We start from the raw sequence: 23,165 nt of genomic DNA on the forward strand, positions 1-23,165 counted from the left end.
TCTCTCTCACAGTTAGATTAAAATTTTTCATTTAAAATTTTCTTTTAATTAAACATTTTAAAAAGTTTTTTGAACATAGTTTTTCACACACTTTGAGAGAGAGAGAGAGAGAGAGAAGAAGAAGAAGAAGAAGAAGAAGGATAAAAAGAAGAAGACTGCGGAGAGAGGAGGGGGGAAAGAGGAAATAGAATAGTCTTTTTTAAATTAAACATTTATCTTCTAAGTTCTTCCCGTTTCTCCCTCTCTCTCATGTGCCTAGGTTCTCTCTCTCTCTCTCTCAGTTAGATTAAACTTTTAATTTAAACTTTTTTAATTAAATATTTTTTACTTTTTAAAATTTAAAGCTTTTTTGACATAATTCCTCCCCCCTCCCCTCTCTCTCTCCTTTAATTAAATCAAACTTCTTCTTAAATCAAATGTGTGTGTGTGTGTATGTGTGATTAAACTTTTCTTTTAATTAAACATTTTAAAAGTTTTTTTAATTTAATTTTTTTAAACATAGTTTTTCACACACTTTGAGAGAGAGAGAGAGAGAGAGAGAGAGAGAGAGAGAGAGAGAGAGAGAGAGAGAGAGAGAGAGAGAGAGAGAGAGAGAGAGAGAGAGAGAAGAAGAAGAAGAAGAAGAAGAAGAAGAAGAAGAGAGAAGGGGGGAGGGGGGAAGAGGAAAGAGAATAGTATTTTTTTAATTAAAGATTTTTCCTCTCCCCCTTCCCCCTCTCTCTCATGTGTAGGGCCTAGGTTCTCTCTCTCTCTCTCTCTCTCTCTCAGATTAGACTTTTAATTGAAAAATTTAATTAAATTTTTAAAATATTTTTTAATTTAAATTTTTTTGAACATTGTTTCTCACACTTTGAGAGGGAGATAGAAAAATAGGAAAAAGGAGAAGGATAAAAAGAAGAAGAAGAAGAAATAGAAAAAAAACGGAGAGAGAGGGAAAAGAGAAAAGAGGATAGTTTTTTTAATTCAACCTTTTTATATAGTTTTTTACTTAGAGAGAGAGAGAGAGAGAGAGAGAGAGAGAGAGAGAGAGAGAGAGAGAGAGAGAGAGAGAGAGAGAGAGAGAGAGAGAGAGAGAGGAAATATTTAATTTGAAAGAGAGAGAAAATAGGGGGGAGAGAAAGGAAAAGAGAGAAAAGAGAAAAATAGAGAGAGAATAAAAAATATGTAGAGAGAAAAGAGAGCGAGAGAAAAAAACTTGAAAGAGAAAGAAAGAGGAAAAGAAAAATAAGGAGAGAGAGAGAGAGAGAGAGAGAGAGAGAGAGAGAGAGAGAGAGAGAGAGAGAGAGAGAAACTGAGAGAAATTTACAAAGAGCAAAAAAGAAAGAAGAGGAGAGGGGGAACAAAGAGAAAGAGAAATATAGGGAGGAGAAATATAAAATTCAAGAGAGAGAGAGAGAGAGAGAGAGAGAGGAGAGAGGGAGGAGAATAAAATGAGAGAGAAAAGAAGAAGAGAGAGAATTTGAACACACAGAGAGAATTATAGAGAGAGGAAATATAAAATTTAAAAGAAAGAGAAAAGAAAAAATCTAAAGAGAGGAATAAAAAAAGGAAAAAAGAGGAGAGAGAAGGAAAACAGAGAAGAGGGGAGAGAGAGAGAGAGAAGAAGAAGAAGAAGAAGAGAAAAGTCTTTTTTAAATTTAAAAAAATTTGGAGAGAGAGAGAAAATAAAATTTAAAAGAGAGAGAGGGAGAGAAGAAAAAAATAAAAATTAGGAGAAAGGGGAGAAGAAGAAAAGGGGGCAGAGAGAGAGAGAGAGAGAGAGAGAGAGAGAGAGAGAGAGAGAGAGAGAGAGAGAGAGAGAGAGAGAGAGAGAGAGAGAGAGAATAAAAGGAGAGAGAGAGGAGAAGAAGAGAGAGAATTATATATAGGGAAAATATTAAATTTACATACTTTAAGAGATATTGGAGGGGGGGAAGAGCGTGAGAGCATGTGAGAGAGAGAGAGAGAGGAAAGATAAAATTTAAAAAGAGAGAGAGAGACTTAAAAATAGAGGAGAAAGACAGAATGAAAAGAGAGGAGAGAGAAGAAGAAAAAAAAAAGGAAAAAAGAGGAGAGGGAGAGAAGGAAAAGAGAGGAGAGCGAGGGAGAATAAAAGGAGAGAGAGAGAGAGAAGAAAAGCGCGGAGAGAAAAAAATAAGAGAGAAAGAGAGAGAGAACCAGGAGAGGAGAAAAAATAAACTAAAATAGACGGCAGAGAGAGAGAGAGAAAAAAAATTAGACAAGGAATTTGGGGGGGGGGGGGGGAGAGTGTGTGTGAGTAAATAAAAAATTAAAAACAAAGAGGGAAAAGAGGAGGGAGAAAGATGAGAAATGGATTTTTGAGCGAACTTCACTTGCTGCTTCAAGACAGTGAAGCTGCTACGAAGCAACCTAGTATTACACGTGCGCGAAGCACGCACAAAACGCTAGTTTGCATGTTATGAGGTAATAAATTGACCAAATGACCCCTCATTCTTAAAACTTACATTTTTTTAAAGTGTAATTGAAAAACCTCTCTTCTAAGTGTAATCTTGTAAATTCACCTAAATATTACAAATTTAAATACATCTTGTGATAGCTTACATTTTTCAAGGTACACCCCTTGAAATTATACACAAGATAGTTTCTAAATTCCACTTATTATAGGAAAACCCGAGACGTGGTGTTTTGAGTTGTAAGAAAGGTGGATAGAAGAAAGGTGATATGCATCATTCCCAAGGTTTACAACACGATATTATATATAATATAGTTTTTTAAATCATAGTTAAAATTATAGTAAAAACACCACCATTGTGGTGTTTTGAGTTGTAAGAGAAGAAAGGCTATATACATCATTCCCAAGGTTTGTAAAGTGATGCAAAAATAGGAGGAAAGCCATGAGAAAAGCACAAGTGCCATGTGAAATTTAAGCAATTTGTTAATCTTATTTAACACTTGATGAGAATGATTGAATGAGTGTTCCTTGGGTTTGACATGAGTGTTGGGAAGAATGCCAATGTGGGAATGATTGGAGTGTTACCTATTCACAAGTCCCAAACTTGTCTTATAGAGCTAGCAATGTGTTTATCACAATTGTCTAGTATTGGAATCAAATTCAAAGTCTAGAAACTTATTACTCTATTTACGCATAAAAACTAAAACAAAAAGCATAAGTGCTATGGTTTAATAGATAATATATTTAATGGCATTCAAGAAGTTTCATTCGTCAATGTGACCAACCAACGAACAAGATACATTAGACCCGATCACTCCCAAGACGTGTGATAGAGAAAAATAAATAAGCATTTTGCAAGAGTGGTTAGATTCGATTTCCTAAGTTTGTACATATGCATGCCCAACAAACATAGATTAATATTATGATCAAGGATCTATATCACTAAACATCTTCATTAGGTGATTCCATATGAAAGTATATGAACAAATATTAATTCAACTAAGCATATTCATTAGGTGATTCAATAAATGTAATGTGTGAGAATATTGATTGCTCAATTTGACATACTAGCTATTGCATCTTTTGCAAGCGGTAAGGATTTGCTATGGTGTGGCTCTCCTACTATTCACTAAGCCACAATTATAAATAAAGTACAAGAAAAGATTGAGATTCTTTTCCTTGTCCTAAATGGGGGTTGGGGCCCTTGGATGGTTGTTTGCACACTTGAGTGATTATAGTTAGGTGGGGCTGAAAGGAAGCCATGAGTGCTTAGCCAAATTAAGGAATATACACCTCATGGTAGCAAGTGCTAGAGGTGACTTTGATGCAGTGAATGCCCCGATGACACACACTTCACCTATGGTACATGCCAAGGTAGAAGTTGAATATAGCAATAGATTAAAGCATTTGTTATATGGATTAGTGTGTGTAATGTCTCTCTTGAAGACATGTAGGCAAAGATCAAAAAATTTTTTTTTGGAGACAAGTGTTAAGGAGATCCTATGGAAAGATGAAAATCCTTAGTTAGTTTTTTGAGATAAGTGTGAAGATCAAATCCTTAGTCAAGACTCAAGGTGGGTAAATCCTTTGTTATAATGTGCACAAGTGCGCGTAAAGTGTCTCTTCAAGATATAATGGTAATGTTTGGGCAAATTGTGTAAATCACACGGGTGCATATACAAGCCCTTTTGTTACCATATGGGAGGTGCCTACGAGGAACAAAGGGTTGTACTTTAGTCCAAGTGGAAAAGGATGAAAGGAAAATATCTTTCCTTTTGCCAAGCATGCAAGAAAGGAGCGGCCCTTTAGAGATGGTCAATTCCGTGGCAAGTTGGAGGGCCTTTAAAGAAAACAAAAGAAGGGCTAGAAATCCATCCCATTTTCTGAAATTCCAAATATTAGAAAACTCCAAAGGGCCCCACGGCCCACAACCGTTCCCTCCACCAATAATTGGGAATCCTAGTGGGGGGGGGGGGGATCATTGAATCTTGCATGGAAGGGGGGAAATAATAATAATAACAAGGCATGGAAAGGTTAATAAATTAGATTATCCACTTATGAGTACTAGTGCATGCATGAAAGTATTGAAAATGTATGTCCTAAGCATGGCGTCAACTTTCATGTGCTACGGCAATGCCAAGGGGGACAGGCTTGCTTGATTAGAGAAGCTTTCTAGTAGCCTTTATAATCAAATGGAGAGAGAGAGAGAGAGAGAGAGAGAGAGAGAGAGAGGCGCTAGAGCCCACACAAAAGGCTTGGCACGTGGAGGTCTTGGCCTTTTGCAAGGAAGCCTCTTGGGTGGCAATCCTTGTGATTTTGTTCACGCAAAGGAGTTTGATTGAGAGAGAGAGAGAAAGAGAGAGAGAGATCCATGCCCATCTCCCATGGCGTCCCATCTATTCACATGCCTTCTCACTCCCATCTATTCACATGCCTTTGAACTTAGTCTTCTTGCCTTCCAACCCATCTACCATGCAAGTGGCATGTTGAGCACGCTACACTTCTTTCATCTCCAGGGTAACTTGCAAAGATTCATGCCATGTAATCATCCAGAGGGGTTATTCTATGCTAGGACTTCCTCGACATTCTTCAAGTCTAGGCATTTAAGTGAGCCCACGATTCCTAAAAGAGATGGAGGCTGACAATGGTGCCGTGTGAGGTTGACTTTACTTGCAAGACTTCGATAAAGTCTAGCAAGTCCCTACTATTATGGCACTACCCTAAGAAAACATTAATTTACAAACATGGTAACTTACATCCAAATGATGAGCTTGATAAGGGAATTAGTGGGGCACATTTACAAGTGTTGTCCCGATACAATTCATAGATAAGCTAAGAAGGGTGATCACACATCCAAAAACCATGGCTTACACTTTGAGAGGTGAGACCAAAAGCTATAATTCACTTTAATGAATACTTGGCCACCTTGTTGGCTTGGAGAGGGTAGCATATTTTTGGGTCACATGAACACAAACACATCTTTTTCAATGATGGGAGCTACCAAATTGAGGCAATTAAAACTTCTTTGTAACAACACCTTTAAGTGACAGTAGAATCAAAAATAAACTTATAGGAGTATAGATAGAGGCCTTGACTAGTCACCAAGCTAAAAATCTCCATGCCTTTGAAATCCAACATTTGGATGCACAAATCTCAAATTACAAATGGGTATTTTTCTTCACTACTATGCCCATACCCTTACAAAACATAACATCTATCTCATCACCTTAGAACATTGTATGTATACATGCCCTCATCCCTAGTCACATAAAGGGCCATGTTTGGTTCAAGGGTGTAACAATTATCATATCTAAACATTCTATATGTATGCATGCCCTCATCATTAGTCACATGAAGGGCCATGTTTAGTTCAAATGCGTAACAAATAACATGCATTCGCTACCACCTGTGACGTAGTCAGGGGGTAAGTAAAGAGAGTTCTACTTAACTTTCTATTCACATACTGCTGATTTAAAGCATCCAGTAGCAAATTTTACTTTTTTCCATGGGCTTCATGGCATCTAGCATGCCTAGATAGCTCACCAAGTTCATGAAAATGTTTAGAGAAAAGCCACACATTCTAGAATACACATCCAGTCATCTTATAATCATTGAGTTAGTTGAAGGCTTAACTTAGTTACTCACAGTCAAAGGGATTTATGAGTCACTTGGAGGCATGTTAGAATAACTCATTATGAAAGGATGTGGTGGCATTACTCAATGGCTTCTCAATAGCTTACTATGAAAGTGATTAGGAAGTGATTTCTTGCACTCATCGATAGCTTACTCTGAAAGTGACCAAGAATTCGTTTATTGCACTCATTTTCACATATGTGCTCAAGGTAGTCTAGTTCCCAAATAACAAGAAAAGCTCAAGAGAAGACACCGAGAATCTATGTATAACAATTTGAACATATTCTTTGGTGTGAAAAAAATCATTTACCTCAATGGATGTGCAATGCAATTTGAGTAAGACATAATGCAACATCTACCTCTCTACACATGCTTTCACCACTGCTTTGACGCTCTTTGCCCACCGTGTGAACAAGGTAATGGGGTATATACCAAAGTTCACACATCATGTGCTAATCTAGGAGCGTTCATAAACTATATAATGCACTTCATTGCTCACTTATAAGGTGATGAGATAATGCATTGCTTAATCTTGTGTGGTGTCGGCACGATCGTATAACATTGCCTCTTTAACTAGGGCTAGATTTTACATCTTGCCTTACCTTTTAAAAAATGTGTGGAAGGTTGCCCACTTTACATAATTTGTGTTTAGGTTAAAGGGGCCAGCTTACTAACATGTAGTAGTGCACTTTTATACCTTTTTTGAAGAGATGAGAATCGTAGCCTTTACATCTAATGTATGCGTCAATCCCTTTGCTAGTATCAATTGGTTTGCATGTACCGATATAGACATAGTTTAAAGCAGAAAGCCCACAAAATAGTTGTGGATTGGGACCAATGTCACGGCACCACTAGACCAAGTGGGGGTTGTAGGTGATGATGAGTAGGAAAACAGTTGTAAAGCATAAAAAGGTGACAACTATCTGGTTAATACAGATTGATTTGAATGGTGTCTTATGAAAGCCAAAAGCATATATGTGTGAGATTTTCTTCTTTAGATATGTGTGATATTTTCTTCTTTGTGAGATAATAGTTGATTTAAGCATCATGTCATGAGTGGGAAGCAAGCCCATTTGAGCTTCACATATGTGCCACCAGAGTTGGCATGTTATAAGAAGGAAGGGGAGTGTCACTTAATAAAGGTGTGATGGGAGAGGAACCTTGATGGGGGGGTCTCCAAAAGCCACGATAGAAGAAGAAGAAGATAAGCATGAGAATGGGCGCCTTGACAAAGGGGCTAATAAGGCCTTAGGCAAGCAAGAAAGCTAGCAAACAAATAAAAACTGTGTGAAAAGGGACAAGTGAAGTGATGTGAAGGTTAATCAATAATATCATGGAGTGACGTGAGGGGCCTGTGCAGCTGGGTTATAAAACAATGGCCCAATAATCTTTGCTCTTCTCCTTCTGCCTCTCTCCCCTGTTCTTGCCCTGGCTTGAGAGAGAGAGAGAGAGAGAGAGAGAGAGAGAGAGCCTCCTATATGAACCCATTGCTCATCACCCCCTCTTTCTTCTTCTTCTCCTTCTTCTGAATCTTGTCTCGTCAGTTCTTGAGAGAAGGCCTGTCCTCTTGCATCAATGACACCTCCTGCAGAAATTACCCATTCTTACATACCATTCCTCAGTTAACCCAAAAGAGCAGAGGATTCCCCTCTCATTGCTCTGCAGCACTTGCCGCACTGTAGTTGCACACTATGGATTTTGTTAAGCCTAATTATTCACAGAGACTGCAGCAACAGCAGCAGCAGCAGCATCCCAAGGTGGAAATGGCTGCCATGAGACAGGTGATAGGCTTCAATCCAATTACCACAGACATGAGGCCCAAATTACATAGAGGAGGCGGGCAGGAATGCCGGCAATCCCCTTCATCTTCATCCTCCCCCCCTCCGTCTTGGTCTAGTGGTAGAGGCTCCACCTCTCCCAGATCTGCCCTGCAAGGCCTCCTCCTCTCATCATCTGCCATGGATCCCCCCCCTCTAATTAATCATGAACCACCTGCCACTGGTGGGCAGTCCACCAACAATGGTGGTCTGCGCTGGAGTACTCATGGGCTTGATGGCGCAGCCCATCATGAGTGCATTCCCGGAAGTGATCAGTGCCCTTCTGGAGGAGAGTCCAAAGATCAAACAAAAGGAGTGATGATGATGATGAATGGAGCTGGTCATTCAAGCTGCAACAGTAGCATGATGATGATTCATGGAGCTATTGGTCCATCCACAGCCTCCAGCAACCCTGGGGTGATCACCAATGGAGCAGCTATTCATCATCCCATAATCTCCAAAAGCCCTAGGTTGATTGATGGAGCTGATCTATACCTACTTCCAAAAAGCTCTGAGGTACCGATCAATGGAGCTCAGGGGGTTATGATTAATGGAGCTAATGATCATCCCATTATCTCAAGCAGCTATGGTGTGAATAATAGGAATGGAGCCAATCGTGCCATGCTCTCAAACAACAACATTCAGGTGCAGATGGAGAGAAGCAATTATGCTCATTCCCTAACCTCAAACATCAACTCTCACTCTGCTACTCTAGGAAGCAGCTGCAATACTAGCCATGGCTTCCAAGAGGCTGCAACTAGGCAGGCCACTATGACATTGAAAGGGCAAAATCCCACAATGAGCAGTGACAATCAATTCATGGCCAGAAGGGATAGGATTTCAGGCAGCAAGAATGGGGGAAAGCTGGAACCATGCACGATCACTGCATCAGATGATCATCCCAAACTGAGGGAGATTAAGGAGGATCATCCCAAATTAAGGGATCAGATTAAGGAGCCTCATCAGTATGGCATGGTGAAATTCGGACTGCAGGTCCTGCACCGCTCCACGAGGGCGCGGGCCGGGGGCTTCAATTCGGAGGGAATGGCTGCTGAATTAATGGCAACAAAGCTGGAAAGATCAGAGACTAGGACTCCGCCATATCCAATCTACAAGTCGAACAATATTATAACTTATGGCAGTAGCCGATCATCATCATCAAAGCGCGGATCAGGAAGAAGCCTGTTTGTGCTGGTTTCAAGCTCTGATGACTACAGTAATGGAGATGATTGCTATTATAGTTATCATGATGATGATGATGATGATCGTGATCAGCTTGATTACTGCTCTTCTAACCACAGAAGTAGCCCCTCTCTGTCCATGGATTTCCTCAAGAGATGCCATCTCTGCAGGCGCCATCTTGCGCCAGGCTATGACATCTTTATGTACAAGTAATTAACTGATCCCACGTCCCCTAATTCCTTCTCTAATCCCTCTTAATGCTGACGTTTGGGCTTCTAATTTCTTCATTTTGGCTTATCTTAGTTTCTTGAAATTTGGGTTTATGATTTCTCCAATTGGGTATATAATTAACAGCAATTAATTGATCCCACACCTAATTCCCTCGCTAATCCCTCGTAATGCTGATGTTTGGGCTTCTAATTTCTTCATTCTTGGCTTGTCTTACTTTCTTGAATTTTGGGATTGTAATAGGCTGGCCTTAATATGATTTTGTGATGAATTTGGGTTTGCGAAAGGTTGGCCTTATGATTTCTTTAATTGGGTAGAACAGTTCAATTGTTTGGATTTAGGATGATTCGGGTTATGGATCCATTACCTCACACCAAGCTAGAGTAGTTCTTGTTTGGGTATGCCTGATTTGGCTTATGCATTTGATTGCCTTGTACTAAACTAGGATAGTTCATCCTATAATGGGTTATGATGTAATTTAGAACCAAAATATCCTAAAGGCACTATCCAATTGGCCTTTCCATTTGTGCAAATTTTGGGCATTTTTTGTTTAACATACATGGAATGGTACTTGCAAAACTAGAACCACCATTGTTTTTCATTTTGAACTCCAACAATTAAGATCAATGTCTCATCTAATGGGCATCTAGGACTCATTGTATTAGGGGCAACTAAGTATTAAGTAGCCAATTGTTTCATTGTTGGGGTTTGGACACTTTTGTTTGAACATGCATGTGAGACACATTCGTGCATGGTATCATTGATGTAGTTTGCCTTGCAACTAATGGTTTTTTTTTTGTATATTTTGCAATGCAGTGGGGACAAGGCCTTTTGTAGCATGGAATGTCGCTATCAACAAATAGTCACTGATGAGAAAAGGGAGAATTGCCCCCCTTTGATAATGCGAGCAAGTTCAAACATCCCCATCTCAGCAATAGCCACACTCTACTCTCATCCCTCTACAGCAAAACCAAGTCACTACAATCAACGCAATCTCCTTAATAACAACACAATGGCTGTTGCATAGTCTCAAAGTGACGAATTTCCACCTCAAGAGCACTGGATGGATAAATTCAATGATGGAGTTGGGAATTACTTACGACTATTGAGAGTAATATGTTCTATTTCCAAAAATTGCCTAACCTTTTTTAATTTGTGGTCCATGAAGTGATACAAAGCCAGGAAGTGGCATAACACATTTGTAGAAGAGGCTCTTGGTGGATGATAGTCTAAAGCCTATTGATTGGGCTACTCAAAAGAGAGTAATGTCTCTCATTTATTTTGGATCCTACTACAATCATGATGATGATGAGATGAGTGTAGTATTATGGCTCTTGTACTTCTAGCTATCAATATAGCATCTTAGCTAGCCTTTATAGAGATTGTGTACTCATTCTTATACATCATTGATAACATATGCCATATATGGGGCTCACATTTCTATGTGCCTGATAAACTCTTTTGAGTCTTGTGGTTTTGAGCCTTTTTTTTCTTTTGAAAAGGACATTGTGAACTAGATGGTATCAATCTTAAAGTGACTTTTCTATGTCCTTGCCACCAACTTCTAATCATGCCAAATTTGTACAAAGCATTTCAAATGTGTACAAAAGCATGTCATATCATATGCATCATCATGTACCACTTTGATGCAATGTACAACCACTTATGCCTATGATAGCACATCCTTTCTATAGCACATGCATATTTCACATGTGTATTCCATATGTGTGATAACTGAGCTACTGGAGTATCATATAATCTTCCATGCAAACCAACGTCCACAAAGAACATTCATTTTGTTTAGAAGTATAATGCAATAAATGTTAACTTCTACCTAAAAGAGAAGCAAAGAGTTTAAATTAAAATTTATATACATGCATGCATGTAGAGATTACACATAGACACATACATTAACATGTACATCCATACATAGATACATGCATAGGATACATTCAATCACTTACGGGATTGTGTTTGCATGTATGTGGTGTGCATACGTACGGCCTTATGGGCCACATATTAGATCACCTTCCACTATATTTTTAATTAAGGAAGTCTTATTATGTAGTTGTTTCTAGATTTTGACTTGGAACTTTTCATTAATTATTTAAAATAGTTGAAAACTAGAATGTGTGCATGCTTGCATTTAAAACATGCAAGTACATTTCTATGTATCTATACACCCTCACAACTTTAATAGCAAGGATACATTAATAGACCTAATGGCATGACTACGTTAGTAGCTAAAAGAAACACAGTTTGAGATATATGCATGTAAATTGTTGTAGTTACTTTAGTAGCACACTTGCACACAAAAAGTCAAAAGATAAGAAATAAGCATGGTTTGTGAATGTAGAGAGAGAGAGAGAGAGAGAGAGAGAGAGAGAGAGAGAGAGAGAGAGAGAGAGAGAGAGAGAGAGAGAGAGAGAGAGAGAGAGAGAGAGAGAGAGAGAGAGAGAGAGAGAGAGAGAGAGAGAGAGAGGAGGAGGAGGAGGAGGAGGAGGAGGAGGAGGAGGAGGAGGAGGAGGAGGAGGAGGAGGAGGAGGAGGAGGAGGAGGAGGAGGAGGAGGAGGAGGAGGAGGAGGAGGAGGAAGAAGAAGAAGAAGAAGAAATCCATAGTATACTAAAATCATATATCTATATGATCACGAACCTCTATGCTTGCATACAATATTGTTGCTAACCTATTCACCATCATTTCTACAAGTGATACTTAGATAAAATATGCAAAGGGACTCCTATTTTTGCTCCTTGAAATTTGTCATTTTCTAGCTTGTATTTACTCGAATATATAATTCAACAACACAATGAATCCTAGAATAATAACAAGGAGATTATAGAAACATGAGAAGCATTTCTACATTGTAGTTTTTTAATTGCAATTATTGACTTTGAAGGAATCAATTACACCCTATCATAAATGTAAGTGATCTTATTTGAAGTTATCCCCACTTTGTGTAACTACATTTGCCAATTTCCATTTTTTGAATACCTAAAAGGTGGCACCCGAATAACATGCCCATAAGTTTCTCAAAACCATATGATATGACATATCATTAGAAAGCACTTGAAAAATAAAATCTATTGAGCTATAGAGCGCTCGATTTGGAGTTTTAGTGTTCAAGTTATGACAAATCCAAAGATTTGACCTCGTGTCCCAAACTTATGGGAAATTCCCATATTCATCAATATGGTGTTATAACCTTTACTTCTTTATACTTTACTTTAGACACACATCACATGCTTTCTCCATATGATACATTATCTTATTGTTATCATTATAAAACTCAAATTTGGATCTCATGTATAGGAAACCAACGTGAAAATACATTGATAAGCAAATTCAAGGTAATCACTGATTTATGATTAGTAAAAGCACCTGGGTTGCAATTGAACTTTTTCAAAATTCATTTTCTATGCGAATAATGGCCAATTTTAATGTTTGCCTGAAAAATTTGATTGTATTATTTGATGACACATCAACACGAGTTTGCAAATCAACTTGAAACATAAGAGGTACATGTATCCTAATCTAACTTCCATATAGTGAACTCACAAAATGCACAAAGCTAGAAACATAATAGATGCAAGTTCACAAAAGGAGGGGATGGAGTATCACAAGTGTGGGTACAAAATGGCCAAAGTATCATCTGTGTTCGTGAGTAGGGGGCATTCCAAGATGTGATAGCATATCCTAGCAACAATGCTTCACATTTCTAAGGTGTGTTTAAGTTTGGAATATTCTCCAAGTGTCTGGACCTTGGCATGTCTAGGGAATGTTGATCTATTTCAAAACAACTCAAAATCGAGATGGCATTCATGTTCACAGGTAGTTGGGCTCTCTCCATCTTTGCCTTGGTATCTATCTCCATCTTCCTTTGTTTTAATATTTTATATATAACTAAGTTTAGGGTTTTCCTAAATGCAAGAAGAAATATTTTTTTTTCTTGGTGTATTCAAGCACTTCTTATATCATGAGATCCATGTGCCATGGTATCCAAGCACTCTGTCATGTGTATTCAAGGCTACAATGATATCCAAGTAATAGTGCTTGGAATTTTGGGGAGTGTTGATCACATCACTATGTTGATCATGTAAGAGTCATTTTCAAGGAGAACTCAGAACATCACAAATCCAAGTCCGCTAAAGGAGGACTGCTTAGAGAAACATCTGCAACATTATGTTCTCTTGAAATATGCTCATATAAGATGGTGAGATAGCATTGCATTTTCCCAAAATGGATTTAGAGAGGGATAAGTAGTTTGATTTGCAATGCCCTACTTGATATGGCTAATTGATTAGAGAGCTATGGAGATCGAGAATTGTTTCTTTCAATGCACCAAATGCAAGCCATGACAAGAATGGCGATAATGATGGAGCAAATTTGTTTTAGGGATGGATGATATCTATGAGCTTGATTTAAATATGGTAGTGGCACCTCAAACAATGCATGGAAGGAGAGAATTGAGACTATTCTACATGGGTAGAATATAAGTTCAAACCTTGCATCTTTCAATCCTTTTGTATAATTTCACAATAATCTCATAACAGTGCTCTCTTTGGATGCAAACATATTGATGTTGGAAGAGTTACTTATGTTGGAAGTGCCAATGCTTGGAGTTAGTAGTACCATATTGCATACATTCTAAGCATAGTCCAAGTGCCATCACTTGGCATTTTCAAGGTTTGTTGATCAGGTCTCTATGTTGCTAAGGTCACTATCATTTTGGAATATGATTATAATGAAAAACCTCAATCTTGGTTACAATCATAGTAATGGGACTACCCCTAATGTAGTCACAAGCCTAATGTCATTTTCAAATATGATTACAAAATGTAGAACCTCGATCTTGGTTACATCCACATTAATGGGACTATCCTTGATGTAGTTGCAAGCCCACCAATCATCACTTTTAGCTTTTTCCATGCCCCAAAATCTACTTAATGGCTGCATACCATTAGGAATATGGAAATTAATACATGTGCAAAGCATAGATCTACCTATAGATCATCTATATAGGTCAATTTTGGTGAGTGTTGGGAATTGTATGAATGTGTTGAGTCTCAATCCTTCTCAAAATTCATTAATTGGAATCATATCAGAAGCCCAACAACCATGTTACAATGTCAAAATATATATTATTGCACTAGGGACAATAAGGCAAGGCACTAGTACTTGGAAGTGGTTGTAGTGAGGTGATAGCTTGGCGAAAAATTGTTACACTAGAGGTATCTGACCTACTATTGATAGCCTACCAATTTTTTGAATAGGATACATCAATTATTTGATGGATGGACTTCCTTTCCACAGTTCATTAAAGAAGATTATGTAGGAGGAGTTTTTATTGTTACTAAATAGAACACATCTAGTCATTAGATTGGATGTGGCATCCACCATTGGTCACGAATCATGACATATGCAATTTTTGGTCATTCATCGAGCATGTCCACAAAAGTAAGCCATGCTACTCATTTTTTGAAGAGCATGTTGATTATTTTGCTAATCTATGATGGGGCTCACAATATTTGGGAAGCGTTATGATGATGCACCAGTGCTTGGCATTATGATGATCTACTAGTACTTGGCATTTTTTGGGTGAGTGCTTGGATCTCCTTCTGCACAAGATTGTTGACACATTCATGAGTTAACCATGTAATCTTATAACAACAAAGTAGTTGGGGTAATTTATGGACGCACAACTTCCAAGTGCATGGTTATGTTTTCTCTCATAAACTAAGGTGAGAATGTCATATTTTAGAGAAAGCACCAATTCTTGGGAAAGATGTTGACATTTTCCCATCTTCATCATCCTTTATTATTGGACTTGACATGCCACATATCACATGAGAGAAATATTATTACTACCTTAAGACCATGGTTGATAGTTCTCTCATGGAGGTGTGGCAAGATCGATTGTGATCTACATTACCAAGTCTTAATTCCTAATCTTAACTACCTTAATAGTTTCCCCTCTACTAGTATTGAGAATTAGGTTCACATTCTCTCAATTGAGTTATATCAAAATCTAGACCTCATGGTCAAGGGCCTCTAGCAACTTGTAGCATGGCTATTGCCTTGTTCCACCTCGATGGCTTGGACAACAGAGAGTATATCCGTGGTTTAACAAGATTGATTGATGGGGTTGCATGATCATTATGTTTCTTGGATGCTCTATAATTATTGTTTTCATGTTGGTTGAATTCAAGGTCCCCCCTAAGTAGATGACATAAGTGAGGAAGCAATTGGAAGAAGTGATGGTAAGTGTGTTGTCGAAAGTAAGTATTGCTTGATTTTTTTATAAATTTGTTAATTTCTTTCAATCAAGAGTCTAGGATCAATAGAAAAGTGGATGTATCTATCGTTTTATCAACAATTATAATGACATTTTCATGGCCATCTAGTTTAAAGCTAAGGGGATCTAGCACTTGCATGAGAGGTACACCCAATGTGATTTTAGGACTGAAAATGTTTTATTTTTGGATGCTTGTTTCATATGTAAGGCCTCAACTAGAAGACAACAAGATTATGTCAATTTTGGTCCTTTTGTTTGGCACATTCAAGCAAAGCTAACAACAAAAGAAGTGGAGATTTGATTGGCATGGTTAAGATTATCAAAGATTGTGATGTGTTGTCTAAATACAAGATTCTAGGTGTCTTGAAATGTCCACAAATCCCATTTTATTGCGTGTTCCCATATCCAAGGGTGCATGGTTCGAGAAGCGATATATCTTTTGTTAAGATTGCACTAGAGGTAGAGACCTACTACCACGAGAAGGGAACTTTTATTATGTTTAGCTATTTCTCAAACTAGCCAAGAGATGCCAGTGTGATGAATGAGATTTGTGCAAGAGGGGATTGCCATTGGCATGACATTGATAAAGGAGTTTTGAGCTTAACTTGAGAGGGAAAACAATACTACATTACTTTTAAATAAGATATTTTAAGAAATTTTTCACCATGAATACGTAAAAGGTTAATATATGAAATAGAAATATGTAATCAGAAGTTAATATAAAAATTACAAATACATGATTAAAAATATTGCAACAAAGAATCATACTAAAGATCAAAGGTTAATCAAAGAATAGGAGGTTTTGGTAGATTTTAAGCATAAATATAATGATTGCATTAAAAATGTGAGCTTTTTGCTAGCATAAGAGTTTGCACTCATATGAGTGGTGGCTAAATTATGAAATATACAAGTTTGATTGACTGCTTGGAACTTCTAGCACCAAAGGTTCTCAACATGATCAATCCCTCAATAGGGAAGGAGTGAATGTAGACTTTATTCTCCTTAAGGTTTAATGGTATTGAGATAGTAATTAATCTTGATGGCCATCTCTTTTATCTCCATCAAAAGAAGGATAACATGGTTGAGGATGCTTGAGAGCTCGACAGCGATGCAAAGTGCTCGTGTGATGCTCAACATAGCTTTTTAATTTAGAATGTAAGATATTGTCTAGATATTTGATTTAGCATGTTTACATGGAGGTCAAAAGTTTCTTTGAGTATAGATAGTTTCCTTGAGAGAAGTTGCTAGAGATGTTTGAGAGAAATACAGTGTGGACTTTGGAGGACAAGTAAAATTTGTAGCAACCATAAGGAATCCTTTGATCTTGCTTGCCAGGCCCTTTGTGCATGATTATTTCTCTTAGGTTTTGTATAAAGGAAAAAAAAAACATTTTTGGAACTATCAAAGACATTGGATCAAAGGAAAAGATCTAAAAGAATGATATGATCCTACACAATCTCAATTAGATATAGCCTCTTGTCACATGCTTTTTCTTCTCAATTCATGGGTATGCTCTTGTGAATGCATACATATGATTTCATGCTTTAATAACAAATTTTTTCTTCACTTGAGGAATCTCAAGTCGATAGAAGACTCATCAAGGGATTCCAAGTCATGGGTGGACATTACAAATAAGGAATCCTGCATGTATGGGGATGGCATGGATGAGATTTCTTAATATGAGATAAATAATTTCCCATGGTGATTGACCATCTAATGCGTTGCCATATGAGAGGCAGAAATTTGATGAGATCAAAGTGCTTGGAGGTGGTCTTTATTCATAATAGGCATATGGTGAGAATTGTGTGAAATTTAAAAATTACAACATTGACTTTCCCATATATATCTTTAAATATCATGCTTGCACTTTCCATCTAGATGATAAGGGCCACTTGGAAATGTTTCTACATTTGGCATGTTTTGTCTAGCTCCCTTATTAGAGGAGTTGTTTTTTCCCTTTTCTTGATCCATTGGGTTTGTTAAATGCAAGTGCAAAAAGACTCCATAATTTTTGAAAGGAGGTTGTCATATTAAGAAAGTGGATATTTTATTGAGAGCTAGGCTTTCTCTCATGTAAATGCTATATAAATTAAGTTTGCACCCCAAGACTAGGATGTGTGCAAGTAAATTTTCATCAAAATTAAAGTCTAGGTTCATGCAAAAGAAGGGAAGACTAGTCATGTGGCCACAAAGAGGGCTGGATGCCCAAGGGAAGTGGGAAAATCTAAAAATCATGTATAGAAAGGATGAAAAATAATAGAAGGGGTTCTTCATGGAGAGGGAGAGAGAGAGATGGAGAGGGAGAGAGAGAGAGAGAGAGAGAGAGAGAGAGAGAGAGAGAGAGAGAGAGAGAGAGAGAGAGAGAGAGAGAGAGAGAGAGAGAGAGAGAGAGAGAGAGAGAGAGAGAGAGAGAGAGAGAGAGAGAGAGAGAGAGAGAGAGAGAGAGAGAGAGAGAGAGAGAGAGAGCACATGTAATAGAAACAAGGCCAAGCCTTTCTCTTTCATCACTTCTACATGTTTTAACCTGTTAGTTCCAATTTTTGGTTATCTATAGTTTTTATTCCCTTACAAAATTTTAAAAAGGAAAAATAGAGTTTATGCTTTTGTTGTTTAGGAAGAATAACATATTAGAGAATTTGGAAATCTCCCAAGTCCCACTTTCAAATAAGTGATAAAGATTTGGCCATGTGGCTAAATCTTAACCCATGCTTCAAAGTGAGACTTGGAAAGAGAACCTATATGGTAATTAGGGTAAACTCCACTTTCAAGTAAGGGAAAATATTTGACCATGTGGCCAAATATTAACTATATTTGGAATTCCCAAACTATATGAGAATTTCCAAACTCCCTAATATAGCGTTGAAGGGAGACCCTTGCCTTTACATTCTCCTTTTTGTCGACTTGTTGCATTGCTTTGTTGAATGGCTGCCAACTAGATTGAACTCCATGGTGCTACCATTGAATAACTAGCTGCTTGCCATCTACATCAGACAAGTGGCATTGGTATTGAAAATAGGATACAAAGCAAAGATGAATAATTTGCAGAAGAGCCAACTTGGCAAATATCCATTGTCAAGAGCAATCAACTTGGTTTCCTACTGATTTCATTTGAGAAAATGTGATTGCCCATGCACAGTGGATCATCAATATCAGATGCCTATCGATGACTATAGCAACACCAATGATTAGCTGGTCTTCATTGACACCCTAGTATGTTCAATGCCGATGCCTTTTCTCTAGCAATATCATCAATGTAAGGATCTTTATCAAACAACCTATTGTTGTCACTTATCATGCCATCAATTGCCATCACCATGACCTAGAGCAAACACTTTATCTCTTGAAGGCATCGACATCACACCACACAGGTGGTCATCTATAGTCTTAATAAACATTAGATGGGCTATCAAGCATGATGATTCCTATTTAGAAGCTCACCTTTGTCTCCCCTTGCAATCTCTACAACCATCTCATCTTCCTCTCTCATCCATATCCTCTCCATCCATTTTCCCTACCTTTCAATCCCCACAAGAGAGAAAACTATCTCACTGAGTCATTAGGAAAGAAGAGGAATCTCGGGGCAAAAATTAGGGGGAAATTTTAGGCTAAAGCCTATTTTTCAAAGGTTTTCTTGGTCAGTGGGCTAAATTTTGGGCTTGAAAACTCAAAAGATAGCCCATATATCCCAAAATCCTCATATTTGGACTAAAATTCATCTAAAATTAGCTTAAAAATCAAGTTTTCTCATCACATTTGCCCAATTTTCTAATTTCTTTACCTTTTATCAATCAACCACCTATCTACAAACTAAAAATCATTGGGATATCTTATTTCTTTACCCTAAAGAGGATCAACCAATAAGCAAGAGAAGGAACCATCAAGAAAGGGGAGACGTTGCCGCAATAGAACAAGACAAGGCAAAGGAAGTAAGCTTCAATCCTTCAAGGCATGCTTTTTATTCACAATCCACATGAGAAATAATTAATGAGAAATGTCCTTTATTGATTAACATGGGTGGTTGTAATGGCTATAACCGACTACATAGTGTGTCCTTTCCTCTCTTCCCTTCTCTTTGACTCCCATCTTGTTTGCAAGGGTGGTTCTAACAGGACACACACACACACACACACACACACACACACACACACACACACACGCACACGCACACGCACACGCACACGCACACGCACACGCACACGCACACGCACACGCACACGCACACGCACACGCACACGCACACGCACACGCACACGCGCGCGCACACACACACACACACACACACACACACACACACACACACACACACACACACACACACACACACACACACACACAATGCACTTTCTACCTAAATTCTCTTGATGTTTTATGACAATGTTCTCTCGATGCTTTGCACTAGGTTCAAAGGCACATTTCATGGTGTTTGTTATTGGCTTTGACCCAAAATTGCTAGCTCACATTGCTATCTCCCTGCTAAGAGTGTTGATGGCTTCTTCACCTCTTCATTACCATCAACTTGGTTTAGTCATCAATGCCTTCTTTATCACAATCTCTCTCTCTCTCTCTCTCTCTCTCTCTCTCTCTCTCTCTCTCTCTCTCTCTCTCTCTCTCTCTCTCTCTCTCTCTCTCTCTCTCTCTCTCTCTCTCTCTCTCTCTCTCTCTCTCTCTCTCTCTCTCTCTCTCTTCAAAGCTCAATGGTGAAGCTAGGTAGCTAGTTAATCTATTGATTTCACAAAAAGAGTGGAAGAAATTGAAAGAGTTAATTATAGATATCAAGGCACGTCTCTCTAAGACCTCTACTAAACCCTCCTTATATGTCCCTCATTAAATTTGACCACCTCTCCTTTTTCCTCATCAAAAGTGTGGCTTGAGGGATCCTTATGCATAGGAGACAACATCATGCGTGTGATGCTTACCATAGATGTGCCACAGATGTGCAACATAGATATTTATGGCCTAGGTTTGCTATCCTTGTTTTGAGTTGAAGCTCCACATATGATATTGGTTATTATATACAAGATCTTAACTCATCAAAATCATTGAGATAAAAAAGGGTTGAGGAAGAAGAGGTAGGAATAGTAGACATTAGGAGAGATTTGAGGTCTCGAAAATGCCCTATAAGAAATCATAGAGAGAGTAAATATTTTATGAAATAAAATTATTTTGGATTTTTAAAAAATTTAAATTTTGATAAATAAAAATATATAAAACTATTAAAAGATCATTGTCAGAATATTATTGTGGTTTGCATCAAACCTAGAAATATAGGCCGTTGTAAAGATTATGATGATGACTGATTTAATAAGGATCCTACCTTGTCTTGATAGAAGTAAAAGAGAATATTTAATTTGAAATTTTTTGACATCTCATTATCTCCCTTTATCCTCATTCTTTCTTTTCCTTCTTCTTCTCCTTATTGGTTACTTATTTATTATTCGAGTTATTTGAATTCACACAATATTCTTGTTCAAAGTTACAAATCACATCTTTAGCTATGGATAAATCATCTAATGATCCTTGTAACACTGGTAAAAGAGCTCTCTATCACCTTCATGTTGAGCTAGTATGTGAGTATGAACTAATTAAAAAAAATATTATTTCAGATCCATGAAACATATGTTTTGATTTGAAGAAAAAAACAATGTTGATTGTTAGTTGGATAGAAGGTTATACCCCAAATATCCTATTTAAAAAATACTACTTTATTTTATAATAGCTCTTTACTGATGTACTTTATGCTGATGGTTATAATGGATTTTTGGGGGGCTATACGTTTAAGCTTATTACAGAAAAGAATGTTCTTAACTTGGACAATCACTTGTTAATAAAAAATAGAGATGAGTTATTGTAAAAACTACAAGATTGTTAATAGAAGAATCATTCATTAGAGAAACACATCACAAAGAAAACAAACTAGTTTAGGCCTTCGAAATTAGCAAAGATCTATCAAGGATAATAAGCATCTCAAACAAGGAGGAGCTGGTTGCAGTAAAGGAATTCAAGCAATAAGGCATATCCTTTTGCTTAAGAAATGTTGAATATAGCTTTTCTTCTAATAATATATAAGTTATGGTATTAATCTTCTTTAGGCCTCTTCTTGAACCAAATGTAAGTGAGAGATATGCTTCAAATATATCTCAGTTTTAGTATCATCTCTTGCCCTTAGCAATGCCAAAGGATATTCTTGAGAAGAAGTTCAAAAAGGTAAAGAGACAGTGCTTGGATTCTTTTATTAGGCATAATTCTTTGGATTCTGAGCTAGTGCATAAGACTTTGGATAATATTGGTATTAGTCGAGATGCATATACACAAACTTTCTAGCTGATGCAATGAAATATGAAACATGGTTAGATATGAAAATGTTTACTTCCAAGGCCATCTATGGTAAAGACTATTAGATAAAGAGTTTTTTCATATCAAGGTGATGGAAGTTTTGGGTGAGACTTTCCATATCAACACCAACTTCAAGAGTAAGAAGAAAGAGGCTTTTTACAATGAATTTAACAATATTTTCCTCGATTTATCTATCCTACAATGTTTGATTATTAGATTCTATAATTTATCTTTAAAAGAGGCACAAAATACTGACTTAAAGACACTCAAATGCATGTACAATGTGTCTAAAGGAGAACACTCTAGATGTCCTTGCCTATATTGATGTCCCTAGATGTATAGCTGAGCTCAAACAACTAGAATAGAGCCCTCTCCAAGCATTTCAAAGACCCACAATTCAAGTCAATTTTAGATATTCTTTTGGCCAATGCTCAAATATGCATGCTTTAACTATAGAGAAAATAACCAAAGAAATGGAGGCAGCATAAAAGAAAGAAAGTAGAAGAAAAACAAGCAAAGCAGGAAGGACCTCCAGAGAATGAGCTTTTTGACATGCTTAAGAGAGTCAATCCAACAAGTTTTACTATATATTGCTTCTTGCCTAATGACATATGCAAGAGAAATGATATTATCTTTTTAGACTCAAATTGTGTGCAAATCCTTAAGGATAAGAGGAGAGGAGTGAATGGATTCTATCATTCTTGTTGGATTGAGGCATAATATATCTAAAATTTTTTGTTCTTAAGAATGATATTTTTCTATTGATAGTTTTTTCCATATACTCATTGTTTTACTACTTTAGTAGGTGTATGATGTAGGGACTCCCTTTTGATATACAACAAAAGGTTGAGATTCTTGATCCTTTAATCCCCCACTACATGAGGCTAAGTGAGCTTGAAGTAAATGCATTTGACCATTGGCTCAATAGAATTAATTTTGATATCTTGGAGCTTGTTATGATTCCATATCATGAAAAGTAAGTTGTTTGGTATTTTTTATACTTTTAAAAGAGTTTACTATATTAAATTATTTACATATGATTATTTTTAGACTTTATTGGAGCGTGATTTCCATAGATTGTGTAGATAAGCAATGTTTTTAAATCAATTTTATAAAAAAATGCATAAAAAATCTAAGATATAAGTTGATTTTTTTCTTATTTTGTTAATTCTTTAATCCTTTATCTATTGTAAGTACTCTAAATTTTATTTATTTTTAATATAGAGGTGCAAATAGATTAATTGAAGTTCTAGAAAAAAAGTCTCA

At 37.2% G+C, this 23,165-nt stretch overlaps 1 protein-coding gene across 1 annotated transcript; it reads left to right on the forward strand.

Moving 5' to 3' along the window:
* Positions 1 to 7,439: 7,439 nt before the first annotated feature.
* On the forward strand, positions 7,440 to 10,729 carry LOC148025051 (uncharacterized). Its single transcript, XM_087694748.1, has 2 exons — positions 7,440 to 9,254; positions 10,090 to 10,729. The coding sequence occupies exons 1-2, from the start codon at positions 7,738 to 7,740 to the stop codon at positions 10,298 to 10,300; spliced, it is 1,728 nt and encodes a 575-aa protein (XP_087550874.1). The 5' UTR covers positions 7,440 to 7,737; the 3' UTR covers positions 10,301 to 10,729.
* The last annotated feature ends 12,436 nt before the right edge of the window (positions 10,730 to 23,165 follow it).

Source organism: Lygodium microphyllum, chromosome 15 (assembly GCF_053477565.2).
Source record: "Lygodium microphyllum isolate KBCC chromosome 15, Lygodium_microphyllum_v1.1.10, whole genome shotgun sequence".
In the NCBI taxonomy this organism is placed as follows: Eukaryota; Viridiplantae; Streptophyta; class Polypodiopsida; order Schizaeales; family Lygodiaceae; genus Lygodium; species Lygodium microphyllum.